The sequence below is a fragment of the Labeo rohita genome, chromosome 2 (genome assembly GCF_022985175.1).
Source record: "Labeo rohita strain BAU-BD-2019 chromosome 2, IGBB_LRoh.1.0, whole genome shotgun sequence".
Classification (NCBI taxonomy): Eukaryota; Metazoa; Chordata; class Actinopteri; order Cypriniformes; family Cyprinidae; genus Labeo; species Labeo rohita.
The window spans coordinates 31454317-31473284 of NC_066870.1; the positions used below are offsets into that span (position 1 = coordinate 31454317).

At 36.0% G+C, this 18968-nt stretch overlaps 1 protein-coding gene across 2 annotated transcripts in view; it reads left to right on the top strand.

Annotated features, from left to right (window-relative positions):
* The window catches only part of kcnab1b (potassium voltage-gated channel subfamily A regulatory beta subunit 1b), a 55736-nt gene that overhangs the window by 13670 nt on the left and 23098 nt on the right, over positions 1-18968 (top strand). For both annotated transcript variants that reach the window (XM_051129366.1, XM_051129372.1), the window contains exons 2-7: positions 5423-5466; positions 10812-10849; positions 14849-14928; positions 15823-15867; positions 15959-16003; positions 16204-16247. In XM_051129366.1, the coding sequence (XP_050985323.1) occupies positions 5423-5466; positions 10812-10849; positions 14849-14928; positions 15823-15867; positions 15959-16003; positions 16204-16247 (296 nt within the window). The remainder of the gene's footprint in view (positions 1-5422; positions 5467-10811; positions 10850-14848; positions 14929-15822; positions 15868-15958; positions 16004-16203; positions 16248-18968) is intronic.

Genomic DNA, 18968 nt, shown 5'->3' on the forward strand with positions numbered 1-18968 from the left:
TACAGTATATGTGACCCTGGACCACAATCGTAAGTAGAACGTTATATTTGTAGCAATAGTCAACAATACATTGTATGGGTCAAAATTTTTCTTTTGTGCCAAAAATCATTATGATATTAAGTAAAAATCATATTCCATGAAGAAATGTTTTGTAAATTATAAATATATCTAAACTTAATTTTCTATTAGTAATGTACATTGCTAAGAACTACATTTGGACAACTTTAAAGGTGGTTCTCTCAATATTTAAATTTTTTGCACCCTCAGATTCCAGATTTTCAAATGTATCTCAGTCAAATATTGTCCTATCCAAACAAACCATACATCAGTTATGGAAAGCGTATTTATTCAGCATTGAGAAGTTGTATAAATCTCATTTTCAAAAAACTGAACCTTATGACTGGTTTTGTGCCCTTACAAAAATTAACCATGATTTTACTAGAAATAAAACCAAAAAAACATGGTTACTAGTTAAACCATGGTAACCACAAATTGACCATTAAATTTAACCATGGTATTTGTAATAAAATTATGGTTATACAAATGGTAATCAATGCACCAAAAACATGGTTACTACACTTTTACTATAATAAAACTTTTAATTTTTGTAAGTATGGTCCAGGGTCACATATGGTACACTAGGGCTTGGTTAAAAAAAAAAAAAAATTACATTGTTTTGGCGTTGTTTAATGTGGAGTGACAGATCGCTGTAGCACCTTAGTTCAAGAAAAGCAGCGCGGATCACCCTTGAGCTGATCATCTTCCCATTACATCATTAAAATAACATGAATGAACAACCTAAGGTGTGTTAAAAGTAAGAGTACAACTTACCGAAATCTGTATCCTGTTTCATGTAATCGCTCAATCAGTCTTTCAACCGCGGAAAGACGTCAGTATAACAGCTTGTAAACGATCTGTCACATTTACCTCAGAAAACACTCAGTGACCATAAACTCGTTAGCCAGCTAAAAAAAAAAAAAAAAACCTCTGGAGAGGAGCATTTCGCTAAATATATACACCATATAACATATTCATAATTATATTTCATTAATGTTTGAATAAATCTGTCAAGTTTTTATGACAGCCACAATTTAAAATCGTTTTCAAAAAACGAATTGGAGTAGAAATATAATTGTGTAATTGTAAAGTAACTTTATTATTATGAAAGTGTTTGTATAGCCTACAAGTAATTTAATTTTAACCCCCAATATTAGTACCAGCTGGCTCTTATGTATTTTACAGCATTAGTTGGGTGATTTATTTTGTGCTGTACCTGCCCTGGTGAAAAAAACAGCATATGCTGGTAGGTATGTTTTGATGCTGGTTCAAGCTGGTCCTTTGTTGGTTTAAGCTGGTCCTTTGCTGGTTCATGCTGGTCCTTTGCTGGTTTATGCTGGTCGTGTTGCTGGTCAAGGACCAGCATAAACCAGCAAAGGACCAGCTTAAACCAGCATCAAAACATACCTACCTGCATATGCTGTTTTTTTCACCAGGGTGATATATATCCAAAATAATCAATATTGAATCAAATCGAGTCACAAGCTTGTGAATAGAAGAATTGAATTGTGAAATTTGTGTCAATACCCAGCACTATGGTACTCCAAAAAAAAAAAAAAAACCTATAAAACATGATGTTAGTTATGGTGTTACCATGGTACATGGTAAATAATGATTCTATGATAGTGTCTAAAATGCGGTACCATGCTCAGAAAATAAGCCGATCCTATGAACACATGGTGATATGCTTCATAACTAATAGAAGTCTGTGTTTTTGTGTTATGTGTGTTTTGAGCATCCAGTCAAAGAAGGAAAAAACTGTTGTGTTTCTATATATACACAGTCATGCACATGTACAAACAAATCAGATCTGCTTTCTGTCAAGACACATTCTTCACACACCTTTCTCTGTACAATGTCAGTTAAACGATACATGCAGTTTCCGTTGGCTTGCTGAGGCATTTCTGAGCTCTTCTGTCATGCAGTCTCTCAGTTCTTCAGCTCTCTGACTCAGCTTGCTGTGATGAGGAAGGATCTATTGACACCCAACAGCGTGCGTGTCTGCTACCCAGAAAAAAGACACACACCCCTGTCACGCGGAGAACAGGGAGTTTTAAATTATATATGTCTGCAGCTGAGAATGTGCTGTGGTTGTAATGTCACACCAACTAATAATGGCTGGGAGAACGTCAGAAAAAAAAATATGGAGTGGGAGATGATGTTGGGCAACATCCATCGCTTTTGCAACAGCTGCATCGTTGTGAAGGATGAAGCCGCCATTTATAAAGACAACAGATTTGTCTTATTTTAAAAGGCAATAATCTGAGAAGCCCGACCTGACCAGCAGGGACAAGATAGAGTGATTAAGTAGGTCAGTTTTTTTTACCAAGTGTGTCTGTTAATTTTGTTTCGTTCTTACCCAGGTCGTTTAAGGGGATGATATGCAGAAAGTTGGAGATGGATCTGTTTGGAAGGGAATGTGAACTGTTCATGCTGATTTGGTATTCTCACCATAAACTGAAAACCAGGGGGTGGGTGTCCGTGAGCCAAAATCAATGTTCTTGGTTTCCCTCCAAATGCATACTAACTCACTTCCTGCGAGTCAATGCACAGCTTCACAACCACATAGAAATATTCCAAGTACCGTGCCTGGTTGTTCCTCCTAAAATAATACCCCGAAATGCAGAAAATCCATGTTGATCATCTTATTACGATGCAAAATCAGGTTCTGGGGCTGGCAGGTTTGGATCCAGACGTCAGGAGCTGTTGCTTTGGTATTTTTAACTAAAAAGAGAATGTGAGTGGTGCAGAACCCGCCACCACGATGTTAAGGTGTTGTGGGTGGTTGCCAGGATGTTGCTATGTGGTTGTTAAGATGCCCAGAGTGGTATTTTAGTGCTTTGCTATGCATTTGCTTGGATTCTCTGAGTGTCTCTGAGATTGCAGTCAATAAAAATGACTCAGGTCTCTCATTCAATGTAAGTTAATGGTATTTTTCATCTACCTGTTGAAAATTGTAAATCCAATTGCTGAGAGAAACAATAACACCTCCCCTCAACAATCCACAGTATCTGAAGTGCCATTTAGTTCTAAATTACATGCCAAAGTGTATTACTTCAGTGTTTGTTCAGGTGGATGGATGAATGGACAGATGGATGAAGAAATGGATAGATGCGGTCGATGGATGGATAAATGGCCAGATGAATACTGTGGATAGATAGATAGATAGATAGATAGATAGATAGATAGATAGAGTCATTGATGCATACTATGGATAGATGGATGGATGAATAGATGGATGGATGAATGGATGGATGGGTGGTTGGGTAAACAGCTAGATGGATACTGTGAATGGATGGATGGATAAAATTTTAGACCACGCTTCTTTTGCAGACTGCTCCAGGTCATTCAGATTTGAAGGATGCCTTCTCCTAACTGCTGTTTTGAGATCTCTCCACATGTGTTCTATAGAAATCGGATCTGGACTCATTGCTGGCCATTTTAGAGCTCTCCAGCGCTTTTTTTGTAACCATTTCTGAGTGCTTTTTGAAGTGTGTTTTGGGTCATTGTCCTGCTGGAAGACCCAAGTCCTTTGGTGGAGACGCAGCTTTCTGCCACTATGTTGCGCCCCCAAAATTCTTTTGTATTCATTAGATTTCATGATAACGTTCACACAGTCAAGACATCCAGTGCCAGTTCTACTTTTCTTTAAGTTCTACTTTTGTCTAATCTGTCCACAGTACATTCTCCCAGAAGGATTGTGGTTTTGTCACTTAAGTTTTGGCAAACCCCAGTCTTGCTTTTTATGCAGTGGTGTCCGCCTGGGTCTCCTACCATAGTGTCCCTTTTCATTCAGATGGTGACAGATAGTGCGAGCTGACACTGTTGTACCCTGTGTCTGCAGATCGGCTTGAATTTGTTTGGAAGTTAATGGGGTTATTTATCCACCATTCGAACAATTCTTCGTTGTAATTTTTCATTAATTTTCCTCTTCTGTCCACATGCAGAGAGGTTAGCTACAGTGCCATGGGCTGTAAACCTCTTAGTAATATTGCACGCAGTGAACTGGAACATTAAGATCTCTGGAGATGGACTTGAAGCCTTGAGATTGTCCATGTTTTTCCACAATTTTTCTCTCAAATACACAGACAACTCTTTACACGTATTTCTTTTCTCCATGCTCAGTGTGACACAACACAAAGCTTTAGTCAACTTTTCTCCATTTTAATCGGTTGCAGGTGTGATTACTATAGCCCACACCTGTTACTTGCCTCAGGTGTGCCTAAGTACAAATTACAGGATCATCACATGCTTGAAAATTCTTTTCAAGAAATTTACATTTCTTACAATTTTGACAAGGTGCCAAAACTTTTGTCTAGTCCATTTTTGAGTTCTGTGTGAAATTTTAGCAAGTTTGACTTGACTTTTTGTGTTGTTGCAGTGCAAACAAAAACATGTGAGTACCAAAACATTAGCAATTGGAATAATTATCTGAGAGAAGTGTTGCATTTTCTGACAGAATTGCAAGGGTGCCAATATTTTTGGCCATGACTGTATAGATAGATAGCTAGATGGACAAAAGGATGAATACTGTATATGGTTGGATGGATGAATACGATCAATGGATGGATGAATTGATGAATAAATGGCCAGATGGATACTGTGGATGGATGAATACGACAGATAATCACAGGAAGCAAACAAACATTAAAGTAATTTGAAGACAGTAATAGCAAACAGAACGATTTGATTTATGGTGTAAAGCTGAGGTGTGTGTTTAAAGTGAATTAAGTGTTATCTCTGACTCAGTCAGGCATTAAGAGCAAGCCACATATCAGAGTAGAGGAAATTTTAAAGATGGAGGAGTGGAAATGGATTGCTGAGGTTTTACTGTAGATTAAAACCAGGGCGACTGTTAAAGTCACGTCCGCACTCTGATGAATAGAGCTGTGGCTAATGTGTTTTATACTGTAGCCAATAAGATGATCTAAATAGAAGGCTAAAGCGAGTTCAGATCCAAGACTCCATGTCATAAATAACAGCCAGCCATTTTGTGCGTGTGCATTCACGTGTAGTTTTTAAAGCTATTAAAGAGTTTTGTTCTCTGATAATAGCTGTCTTAAATCACAGAAGTGCTGTAAGAGTCACAACGGTCTCTGTGGATCAAACACTCAGTTGTTGTCTGCACAGAGAGAAAATTGAACTAGTTTCCTCTGAGTCCAAAACAAAGGTCCATTATACACATGCACCATAGTGGGAGGTCAGGAATGCTTTTTTGAAAACCAAATAAACCATTTTATTTTATTTTAAAAAGACAGTTGCACATTAATATGCAATATAACATAAAATAATGGTACTAGAGGTACAGAAGTGAAAACACTAGAATGTTATGCCTTTGATAACAGTTTTTTCTCTCTCTCCACAGGAATCTTGGGAAGTCAGGACTGCGAGTGTCATGCCTTGGACTCGGTGAGCATTTTTTGATTTATAAACCACCAGCTATAAAGCATAAACACCAAAAGGTCACACTGAATATAAGTACCATAGATCAGTGAAACATCTGCACAGTGTGGTCCAATGAAGTGCAGGCAACAGTGTGTGTTTGAAGAGTCACATGATCTCAGATGTTTTCCTCCCTCCATTCATATTTAATTTATCATGAATTAAAACACAAGCTCACTAATTGCCTCACACACTCCACACACAGCGGGAGAGTGATGGGTTGACGCTTAATTTATTCTCTGTTCCCTTTTATTTTTACGATTAGATGGTTTCATTAACAAGCCTTGTGAACGCAAACATAATGACTGTATAAATCTGTTGTTGACTTCTCTTGAGATAAAAACGGAGTGTGGTTTAAATAGCAAGCGGATGTAATGCTACAGTGCTCATGGACAACTGCGCAAGAGAACATGCCTGATTCAGTTCACTACAATCTGTGCGTTTTATTTTTATCGCTATAAACCATTGCAAGATACATAAGAAAATTACAGCAGTGTACTGTAAGTTCATTGATTAATGAAATGTAGGATTTGTAATGGTGAATTGAAAATTCAGTTTATGTTTCATCTCTGCGCTCATGAAGTGGTTGGTGTGGACTGAACTAGGATAAGTGAACTGGATTTTATTGTTGTCATACTAAAGGCTTTCAGTACAGCACTGAGGAACAAACAGCTGCTATTCCACCATGTAAAAAGCCCCAGGCTTATCTTCAAAATGCATTTCCAAATGGTGTCTCTCTTATCCTAGATCAGATCGAGTCCTTCCTCCTTCTTGCATCCAAATAATCACTGCTTATCCAATACGATTTTTAAAATGTTTTCCTATAAATTTCTTATGCTCACCATGGCTGAATTTATTTAATCAAAAATACCGTAAAAACAGTAATATTGTGAAATAATATTACAATTTAAAATAACGGTTTCTACTTAAATATATTTTAAAATGTCATTTATTCCTGTGATGCAAAACTGAATTTCCAGCAGCCATTACTCCAGTCTTCAGTGCCACATGATCCTTCAGAATGAAATGGATTTAAGTGACTTTAGAGTTATTTATTTGCATGTGCTTTTTGTATTATTTGAGCTCACTGTTAATTGAGTATGCAAATTAGCACACAGAGCAAACATGCTCACAAAAGCTGTGCTTGTAACTTGTGAATAAAACTCAACCAATTAGGAGTTTAATTTCGCGCCTGGTTATTCGCTGGTGGTTAGTGATTTAAGACACAGGTTTTGGTGATGAAGTGCTGTGCGAAAGTGCCGCAACTCACCCTTCAGTGCTTGTAGCTGTTATTTTGCTAAGACGTCAAAGGTCATTGCTCCAGGTCAGACATCGCAAACATTAGCCACTTGATCAAACACAATAAGAGCACTGCAGGCTGATAAGATTTCAGCGCTTCAGACATGCACTTCACTGAATACACGAGGACAGCTTTCAGTGGAATCCAACAAAGCAGCAGTAATTTTTTTGTATGGGATTGCGTGTGCATATGTGCATGTATAAATGTATGTTCATGTTCATGTAAGTCAGTAGTGTTTGCTTAAAGGGATAGTCCCAAAAATGAAAATTTCCCCATGATTTATTCATTCTCAAGCCATACTACATGTAGGTGTATATGACTTTCTTCTTACAGACAAATACAATCAGAGTTATATTAAAAAATGTCATGGCTCTTCCTTTATCACAGTTTAGTAATCATCCTAAATTAGATATCATTTACTCAAAATTCATCCTGTGAAAACCATTTTAAAATTGGACGTTGTAACCATGGAAATGTTACTTTAAAGGAGAAGTTCACTTTCAGAACAACAATTTACAGATAATGTACTCATCCCCTTGTCATCCAAGATGTTCATGTCTCTCTTTCTTCAGTCGTAAAGAAATTGTGTTTAATGAGGAAAACACTTCTGCGTTTTTCTCCATATAATGGACTGATATGGTGCCCTGATTTTAAACTTCAAAAATAATAATTTAAATGCGGCTTCAAATGATCCCAAATGTGGTTGTAAATGATCCCAGCCAAGGAAGAAGGGTTTTATCTAGCGAAACAATTCATTAAAAAAAATACAATTTAAATACTTTTTGAATCTCAAACACTCCTCTTGTCTTACTCTCCCTGAACTCTGTGTATTCTAGCTGAAGACAGTAAGGGTATGTCAAAAAACTCTGACCGTATTTTCAACTTCAAAAATCATTTTAAAATCATCCTACATCGCTGCTGAAGTTCCGATCCAATCTTTGCAAAGTGAACATGCAAAGAAGATCAAACACCCTTAACAAAAAAGGTAAAACAGTGATATAGGACAATTTTGAAGTTGAAGTTGAGGGAGAAAATGCGGTCAGAGTATTTAAACATACCCTAACTGTCATGAACTAGAATACACAGAGTTCAGGGAGAGTAAGACAAGACGAGCATTTGACATTAAAAAGTGTATAAATTGTATTTTTTAATAAAAATAATCGATCGTATTGCTAGAAAAGACCCTTCTTCCTTGGCTGGGATCATTTACAACAGCATTTGGGATCGTTTGAAGCTGCATTTAAACTGCATTTTGGAAGTTCAAACTCAGTATTTCATGCTGAAATGTTTTCCTTAAAAACCTTTACGAAAGGTTTAATTAATTACAACCATTAAAGTTTGGTATTTCATAGTTACCAAAGGTTTAATTAATTACAACCATTAAAGTTTGGTTAGTGCTTTTACATGACTATGTTTAAAAAAAAAAGAGGTGGGTGACAGATAAGAGGTTAAATGATTTAGCAAATTACATTCTTTACATTCATTTGCCAATGCAATTTAAATAGTTAGTTCACCCAAAAAATAAAATTCTGTCATTAATTACTCACCTTCGTGTTGTTCCGAACCCGTGAGACCTTCGTTCATTTTTGAAACACGAATTAAGATATTTTTGATAAAATCCAGGAGCTCTCTGACCCTCCATAGACAGCAAGGGTCACTTCATGTTCAAGGCCCAGAAAGGTACCAAGAACATCGACAAAATAGTCCATTAGTGTGGACATTAGTGGTTTAATCGCAATTTTATGAAGCTACAAGAATACTTTTTGTGAATAAAAAAAAAAAATAAAAAAAATAACTTTATTCAACAATTTTGTTTTATATTTTTGCACAAAAAGTATTCTCGTAGCTTCATAAAATTATGATTAAACCACTGATATCACATTGACTATTTTGTTGATGTTCTTGGTACCTTTCTGGGCCTTGAACACAAAGGGACCCTTGCTGTCTATGGAGGGTTAGTGAGCTCCTGGATTTAATCAAAAATATCTTAATTTGTGTTCCGAAGATGAACAAAGGTCTTACGGGTTTGGAATGACACAAGGGTGAGTAATTACTAACAGAATTTTCATTTCTGCGTGAACTATTCCTTTAATATATAAAAAAAATCTTGTCAATTAGCCTGAGTTCCAGGCAAGAAGAGCCTGTTATTCACTTGTTTTTCTCAGTTGTTGAGCTGCTGAAGACCCTGCTGCACCCCGTTGCTCACAGTAGCTGTATGCATAAAGTTATCTGGCAGCATGAGGACTGTTATGTCATGTACGAAACATAAGAAAGCCGCCAAATGTTCCTTATCGCTGCGCAGGTGTCACCAAGGGAACGTAACACTTGCAAACGCCCACACTATTTCCTCATTTATCCTACAACCCGTGAGCGCTTGATCGCCATGGGAACAGCTGATCACCCCCAACGGGTTCCCTCACCCTGAAACACAGTCAGGCGTCCCATGGGATGCCAACTGATCCCATAATATTGAAGCCTAGAACACCAGTGCTTGCTAGAGAGATGCTCAACCCGTAGCCGGGGTGAATTTTAGGGTGATTGTAGGTGATTGTGACAGGGATGTGGGGCAGTGACTGCAGAGTCTTACCCTGACAGCAATGAATCATGGGTGCTTTAGACTGCAGGCAGTGTGAGTCAGGTCAAGAATAACAGAGTCCTCAGTAAAAACCTGGGACAGTTTTTAACTAAGAATCAACCTCATTTTTGTCTCTTTCTTTGTATGTTGAGCTGGAGTACTGAAGTATTTATTTTTGATGTTTTAAGTATCCCTATCAAAAAGCACATGATATAAATATACATATAAGGAATTAATACTTTTATTCAGCAAGGATGTATTAAATTGATCAGAAGTTTTTTGATCAGAACATTATCGTTATGAATAAATGCTGTTCTTTTGATATTTTTTGTTTATATTTTTGTTCATCAAATAATCCTGAAAAAAAAAATGTTTCCACAAAAACCAAATAAATAACCTTTTTTAACACATTTTAAAATAGAAAATATTTAGTTTAAATTGTAATAACTGCTTTCTATCTGAATATATTTTAAATTTTAATTTATTCCTGTGATTTCAAAGCTGAATTTTTAGCATCATTACTCCAGTCACATGATCCTTCAGAAATCATTCTAATATTCTGATTTGCTGTTCAAAAAACATTTATTATTATTATTATGTTAAAAAAATGGAGATGAAGAACAGCATTTCAAAGAATACTGGAAAATGTACTATTTTAAATATTGAAAATAATAATAAAAAAAAATCCTTCTTGAACAGCAAATTAGCATATTAGACTGATTTTTTTAAGGATCATGTGACACTGAAGAGTGGACCAATGATGCTAAAAATTTAGATTTGATCACAGAAATAAATAACATTTTAAAATATATTCATATAGAAAGCAGTTATTTTAAATAGTAGAAATATTTCACAATATTACTGCTTTTTCTATATTTGAATCAAATAAATGCAGGCTTGGTGAGCAGAGAGAATTCTTAAAAAAAAAAAAAAACATTAAAAATCTTACTGTTTAAAAACTATTGACCCTGTAGTGTAAAAATGCAGGAAGTAGTTAAAAGATTAGTTTAACTGTTTTGATTATAATTATTCTGATTAAAATCAAATTAACCTATAAAGAACCCCCAAAAAAGTAATTGCTCAATAATAAGATAATTAAAATACATATATATGTTTATCCCGTGCTTTTTGCCCAAAGAAACATAGAAATAAATTTTAATTTTAATAAATGGTTTAATAAGTGGAATTATTGTATCATATTGAATTAAATTAACAGGGAAATTTTGACACCAAGTCCACTGATCAACAGTTAAGTTTCTGGAAATGTCACTAACAGTATTATTTTTTTTTATTCTTAAACTAATATTATTACTGTAAAACATTCAGTTTTTGTGACAGCCACCAGAGCAAATAAATCATGCTCTACTTAGAATAAACTAACTCAGTGAATAACCTCTGACTCACACTTCCTCTCTTCAATTTCTTTCTCTCTCTTAGGCACGTGGGTGACATTTGGGGGACAGATTTCAGATGAGGTGAGTATTGAAAATTTTTATATTCATAGCCAGAAAATGAACTTAACTCATAGGGTAGACATTTTCAACAACAATTACTCTCTAAATAAATAATCTATTTAATCATAATAAATTATTTTGTAATATAATAGGGGGTTGAATCATCAGTTTTTGATGTTTTACCCATAATTCATTTTTGTAAATCCACTCTAGCCATTATCACAAATTGGGCAGATTTAGTCGAGATAAGCATGTTCTGTGTTGACAGTCTTGGCAGAGAGGAAGGCTCGCAGACACATCACGCTGTGGTCTTCCTCATTATTCAAACAATAACATCATTCTGCCAGTGCCCCTTTCTGACACTCACCCAGGGCAAATGCACATAAATACTAGCCGTTCTTACATCATAAAAGTCCCCTCAGCAGCAACTTCCACGACAAGCCTGTCTTTCCCCAGAGGCGGAGTCTCCTCTATTGTCCAATCGTCCCTCTTGTCCAATCAAATTATGCGAGATGTGGACGTCCCTGTTCGGTCCCCTTCTCCACATGTCACAAGTCATCTCATCAGCAGCTGAACAGACGGTTTTTCCTCGTCATTCTGCCAATATACAACTTACACTGACAGAACGGATCACTGTCACTCATGCTGACAGTTCTCCATCAAAGAGAGCTAGAGAGAGAGACCAATGGGTTGTAAAGATTGCAGAGGTTTTAGCCACCGTGTCAAATGTCCTGTCAACAGAAGATCAAAATCTGACATGAAGATCATTGTATTATTGCAGCAGTTACATGAAAAACAGATGCTCTGTTCTAAAACCTAGTAAGGGGCTAATTAGACAAAACATGTTTTTGTACTCCACTATGCTGTTTTTTTATGCACGTTAAATATGCACTAGATGGACATATTTGATCATTGTGCCTGTAGGTCTCAATGTTTTTTAAAAGTTGTACAGCCAATTTAAGAACGCACAAAAAATATGCGTGCACCTCTCTCCAGATGTGAAATTTGTAAATCTAATGCTAATTATCTTGAAATTGTGTGCAGCTGAGTGGTTTCGGATTTCCACCTTGTTAACACAGCCTAATTAATGTCATTAGCATGTAAAAGAGCACCAGTCAACGTCCAAATCCTTTACTTGAGAATGCAAGCGCCAGAGTTGCTTAGATTTCTAGAAACCTGCAGTGCTCTGACACTTTTCCACAAGGAACAGTGTGTACATCTGCTTAGACCCTGACGTGAAGCTAAACACTTTTCCACGTCAAAGATAGATTTTAGAGTACGCACACTTTAAGTTTAAATCTGTGTGTACCCTCGCTTTATAAATGAGTGTTCTTGAGACAGTTTTTTAAAAGTTGTATTTTTTTGAATTTTTAGAATGCAGCGTTTTCTGTAAGGTGATGACAACCCAAGCACAGTGGTTAGAGTCATCCATCTTGCGCATATAGAAGAACAATAGAATACAAAAACCAGGCACCGCAAAAGAAGAGCTTATTTTAAAGGGGACCCAGGTATCAAGACTTGTATGGCTTAATATAACATAAATGATGTCTGCTAATGAAATGTAGTTGAAAACCCATGAGAGATTTATGTTGTTTTAAAAACTCTTCTCAGTCTTTTCTCCTTTTCTTATCACTAGGAAAGCAGTAAAGACTTAAATCGCTTCTCTTGTTGCCCTTCGACTGCAAATTACAACCAAAAGCCACACTATGTGGCATTGTATTAGTATTTTATTTTCTGAGTTGTGTATTCTGAGTTTTGTTGCGGTTAAAAAAGCAACAGGTTGCGCCAGTAGCTCACCAAGTGCAGCTATAAAAATAATTGCACTCCACCATAGTCTAAAATATTTTTGAAATAATGTAAATCTTTCATGATTTTTCTACTACATACAGCTAAAGTCATAAGTCTACATACACCTTGCTGAATCTGCAAAATGTTAATTATTTTACCAAAATAAAAGGGATCATACAAAGTGCATGTTATTTTTTAAGAATAAGGTATTTCACATAAAAGACGTAGACGTCCACAAGAGATAATAATACCTGAATTTATAAAAAGACCATGTTCAAAAGTTTATATACTCTTGATTCTTAATACTGTGTTGCTACCTGAATGATCCACAGCTGTTTTTTTTTTTTTGTTTTTTTTTTAGCAATTTTATTTATTTGAACCCTTTCCAACAATGACTGTCTGATACTGAGATCCATCTTTTCACACTGAGGACAACTGAGGGACTCATATGCAACTATTACAGAAGGTTCAAAGCTCACTGATACTTCAGAAGCATTAATATCCAGGGGCTGAAAACTTTTGAACAGAATGAAGATGTGTACATTTTTCTTATTGTGCCTAAATATCTTTTTTTCATTTAGTGCTGCCTTTCAGCAGCTACAGAAGATACTTACATGTTTACCAGAAGACAAAATAACTTAAATTTGCCCTGATCTTCAAATTCAAAAAGTTTTCACCCCCGGCTCTTAATGCGTCGTGTGTCCTTCTTAAGCATCGGAGAGCGTTTGAACCTTGTGTAATCGTTGCATATGAGTCCCTCAGTTGTCCTCAGTGTGAAAAAATGGACCTCAAAACAGTACAGTCATCGCTGGAAAGGGTTTAAATACACAAAAATGCTGAAAAATCAAAGAATTTATGGGACCTAAAGGATTTTTCTGAAGAACAACTATCACTAAACAAAAAAAACACAGTATGTAAACTTTTGAATGGGGTCATTTTATAAATTCAACTATTATTTTCTCTTGCGGGCTATATGTAAATGTGAAATATCTTATTCAGGTTAGTACTAAATAAAAAATAACATGCATTTTGTTTGATCCCTCTTATTTTGGTAAAATAATTAACATTTTGCAGATTCTGCAAGGTGTATATAAACAGTTGAATTCATCTGTATTTCATTAAGAGACATAATTTATGTTGTATTAATCCATACAAGTCTTAATACCCAGGATTCCCTTTAACTTGAGCATTACAATACTGTCATGGTCGAGATGCCACAAAAGGTACAAGACTCTATAGTCCAACATGTCCATCTAGCCACATTTACATAGAAAAACAATTGAAAAGCAGCACAGTGTAAATTCAAAAACATTCTGTATGAACCATCCCTAAGGCTGTGTTTATTTCATATGGGTAATGAAGACTCATGTGTCTCAGTAATTTAACAGCTTGTGCTTTTAAATCTTACAAACAGTTGTGATACTGCAGCGCTGTTTAATTTATCTCATCCTACGTCATAACTAGCTGTTGCTATATATAAGATGATGAGCACAATTTTTAAAGGATACATTTACAAAGCACCCACACATAATAATAATCTTGTGTTAACTTATTATGTGCATGAATGGCATTATACTCAGTACATCTGCCTGAAAATCTGTCCATAAAGCCATGTATTATTTCATGTGATATACAATGCAAAGTGTAAAGAATGAAAACACAGTCATATGCTATTAATTCCATGCTATGAGATATAATGCATTCCTATATACCCAGTGACAAACGGGCACTAAGTACCAGGATGGAGCCAAATGGTTAGAGGGGAGGGGTTGAAAAATGACAGTCAGTGCTCTGTGAAATCAACCAAAAAGGAAAATCGTTTCACGGACAGAGGAAGCTATTGCATTTTGATGAAAGATTACAAAGATAAACAGCTTTTCTTTAGAATAACATGCATTTTATGATCATGTTCTGTCCCTCTCTCCACATCACTTCCTATCTTCCACTGTCCATATGAATAAAAGTGACAACAATATTCTGCAAAAGTTTAAAAAAATGTATAAAAAGTACAAATTTAGCTCAACCCTGAATTTGGCTTTGGACAAATTATATGTGATGGACATGGATGTTATAAATGCTTCACATGGCTATGAAGTGGATTTAAGCAGTGCTGTTTTCACGAAAGTGAGCGCTCAGTTATCCATTTTTACATACTTTTGAGCTCTCCGCAATGCTGATTGACAGCTAAGTGCTTGATATTGATGTGTGTGTGTGTATGTGTGTGTTTTGCAGGTGGCAGAGCAGCTGATGACTATAGCCTATGAAAACGGGGTCAACCTCTTTGACACCGCAGAGGTCTATTCAGCTGGGAAGTGAGTTTAACCTTTGACTTACAGCAAAAAAAAATGTCTATATCCATCCAGACACCTTTAGCATAATATCTAACTAATTTAAACCTTGCATACTAGAACCTATAGAATATATATTATGTACATTGGGATGCAGCCAGCGTGTAAGATCACAAATATTCCTGGATTACAGTTCAGATCTAAACTTGCCAAGATGATTCATCTAAACCTGTCAGAAGAAAAAAAAAGGGAATTCACTATGATTGAGTTGCACCCACTGATAGCAGCATTTTTGCATCATTGTCTGAACTGCTTTTGCACTAAATTCACTAAAGCAATTATGCATTGCGGTTTAAATGCAAACGGCCACAAATTTAGTGCTAAATGCAATTTACATAGATCAGTTTCTATGCTTGCAGGCCAGAGTGTTAGGTGGTGGATGGTGCAATAGACTAGAGCGATCATATTTTTCTGGGACTGTACATCATCACTCCACGACTGTCATAAGGCACCCAAAACGTCTGGATAAGTGCCTGGTTGTAAAGCTTTTCTCCATTGTTTGAGCATCATTTGATGAATTACTGTTGTCATGATCACTATAAAAGTAGGCTTACATTCACTTTAAATAAGCTTTAAATTTCCTCCTGCTTTCTATAGGCAGTATCCATAGCTCAACATTAACTGCGTCAGGCAAATAGCGCTGACGTTTGTGAATCTGCCGACTTCTATAATGAAACTCATGCATACAAAGGAGGTGTGTTTACCCTGAAAGAAATGACAGTAACTTTAAACTTTAAGTTTGAATATATGCATAGAGCAGTGCTATAGTAGATCCATAGTGCATTCACCTACAAATCTGCAAATCCAACAAAAAAATCTTTAAAAAAAATCTTAAAATGTGTCTTTTCTTCTTCACAGGGCTGAAATAATCCTAGGAAACATTATCAAGAAAAAGTGTTGGAGGTATTTATCTTAGTTCTGTCATATTATCATTATAATAATCAGTTTCATTGGGTGAGAAATGTAAGTCCATTATCTGTCTGTGTGTGTACAGGAGATCCAGCCTGGTTATCACCACTAAACTGTACTGGGGAGGAAAGTAAGTATCTGTCTGCCTGATTTTCTTTATTTCTTTCTTTTTGTCTGCGTATCTATTCATTCTGTCAGTAACAACTACTCTCATTTTCTCCTTGAGATTTAGGCTCTTAGATGTAGTCTGCTTATGTAAAGCTCTCTTTCTTTCTTTTTCTTTTTCTTTCTTTCCTTTTTTCTTTCTTTCTTTCTTTCTTATTTCTCTAGGGCAGAGACAGAGCGTGGGCTCTCTAGGAAGCACATTATTGAAGGTAGATATTCTTCTTCTTTCTTCTAATTCCCCTGTCGTTTGTAATTGACCTGAACCTCTTTTTTTCTTCTTTTCTTTCTAGTTCCCTCCTCCTTTATTGATTTTTTTTCTCTTTCACTGCAGTAGACTGTGTGTGGCCTTGTTCCTAATAAAAGCACAGCACCCACACCAGCATTCATTCTTAAACAGTGTGAGATTCTTGATCCTTTGATAAACGATTATACTGTAATACATGCAAACCAAAATAATGATTCAAATACAGTATGTATATAGATACAGAAACCAATTAATCTGTCATTTTTAGGGGCCAAGCACCGTTACTTCTTCTTCTGCTCTTGAGTCTATTTCAGCCCATAGAACCGTTTGCAGGAAAGTTATGTAATTTGGCACACAGATAGAGGACAGGTTTAACATTAATCATAGCAAATTTTGAGTCAATTCCTCTAGCGCCACCAACTGTCCAAACTTGCACTCACGTTTATGCTAATAACTTTTGAACCATTCCTCTTCCATGAAGAGTCAAATAGACACCAAAATTTAAAAATCGTAAGGTTTAGTTTTTCATTATTTTTAATAGTTTGTAAGACTCATCCTACATGCTTTGTCTGATTTTCACCAGAATTGACCATTTTCAGACCATGCTGGCAAAAGTTATGTAATTCAAGTTGATTAGTCAAAGCGTTCTCGAATACTGCTTGGTGTATTGAGACCAAACTTGGTGTGTGTTATTACAACTATGACCAGAGGCTACTTTTAGTAGTCAGGAGATATGAAAAATGGCTATTTTTGGTTATAACTTCTGAATGCTTGGCCAAAAATCACAAAACTGCTCTGTTTAGATTCGGAGGTGTCGAGTCGAACCATACACAATTTTCCCATGTCAGCCATTTTGGCTATTTTGAATTTTATCGTAAAATGCTATATTTTATGAACATATTGGCATATTGTTGCGAAACTTGGTATGTGTCTTCGACACCATGCCCTGACAGTTCTCAAATAGTTTGAAGGCAGCGCCACCTTGTGGCCAAAAGTTCTAAAGAAACTTCAAAAAATGCTAATAATGTTTGATTAATTATATTAATGTAATGACATATTCCTTGGGTCATGCCAAGAACATCAATACTGATTATGTCAAAACTGGCTAAACTTCCTGTCTGCCATTTAGATTAATGTTGAAAACCTACTTTTATAAACTCTTTCTAGAGTGTTGGTCCGATTTTCACCAAATTTGGCTCATCTTCAGACCATGCTGGCAAAAAGTTATGGGTTTCGTGTCGATTAACGCGATTTTGATGAACGCATCAACGAATTTGCTGAAATCTGAGGCTGTATCTCTGCAAAGCTTTGACATATTTGCACCGGACTTTGTATGTGTCATTGTCCCTTTACACTGACCACACCACATAAATTTGGTAACAGCGCCACCTATTGGTTAAGAGTAATAAACCATTCATTAACCATTACTTATGAAATTTCCAAAGTTCCAAAAAAACTTTTGATTGCATTATCCTATTGTAATGAAACTGGTCTCAAAATATTCCTTGGGTTATGCCAGCAACATGAACTTTTTTGAACTCCTCTACGACTGTTCGTCTGATTTTCACCAAAATCAAGTCAGATTATCTTCGGACTGTGCTGACACAAAGTTATGGATTTTTTGTTGATTGACAAAACCGTTTTTGTATAGCAATGCAACAAATTTGAGCCATTATGCCAAAATGACCCTGAGGCTTTATCTCTGCAAGCTTTTACATATTGACACCAAACTTTGTGTGTGTCATTGTCACTTCACACTGTACACACCATATCGATTTGATAACAGCGCCACCTATTGGTCAAAAGTGACAACCCATTAAATCATATTACTAGTGGTTGTTTTTATGATTTTTCACCCATTTTGACTGAAATCATTTGTTAAAGGGTTTTCATTTATTGTGTAATTTATTTTTACAGACACAAGGTATTTTAAAAGACATGCATTACTGAATTCAGATTGCTTTAATAATCAAATGCATAAATAAAGTGGCATATTTACGTATTCTGATAAACGACTGCATGAATTATGTGTAGTGTTTAAAATCAAATCTTTATCTGAGTGCCAAATTAAGAGTGGAAATCTACATGTAATGATACTGTAATTTATCTCTGCTGTATTACTGTATTTCTATAGAGGCAGAGGCATATGACTGAGTTTATTATCTGTAATGTCATTTCTGTATCGCTTTCAGATTGAGAATATTCACTGTTTGTATTTCATGAAACTAATTGAATCATTCGCATACTGCGTACATCCCTCCCTCCCATTCTCCAAGTTATTTTTATCGCTCCAGCTTGTGTGTAGTTTTCCTTCCTGGCTCGCATCTCTCTCCTCTCCTTGCTAGCGTGTGTTTGTTTGACATTGTTTGTGGGCTAGAAAGAAACGTCTGTTTATCCTCTATGTACTTTAAAAAAAAGTGCTGCTAAGAATATCTCCTCCACAAACCCAGAAAATTCTGACTGATTAGAGCCGTGGCGGATGCGAGGGCGCTCTCTGCGAGCACGGGCCCGATTAATGAGCCTGAGATTGGCTGGATTACAGTGTTTTGTGAAAGGACGAGCGTGGGGTTTATCTGTCAGATTAATTTCAGTATGGCGGAGTAATCACGCCAGCGTCTGATCACCTGAAAGCTATCTGACAACTTTGTTTCAACACACCTGGTGTTTGCTCTCTCTCTTTTTCTCT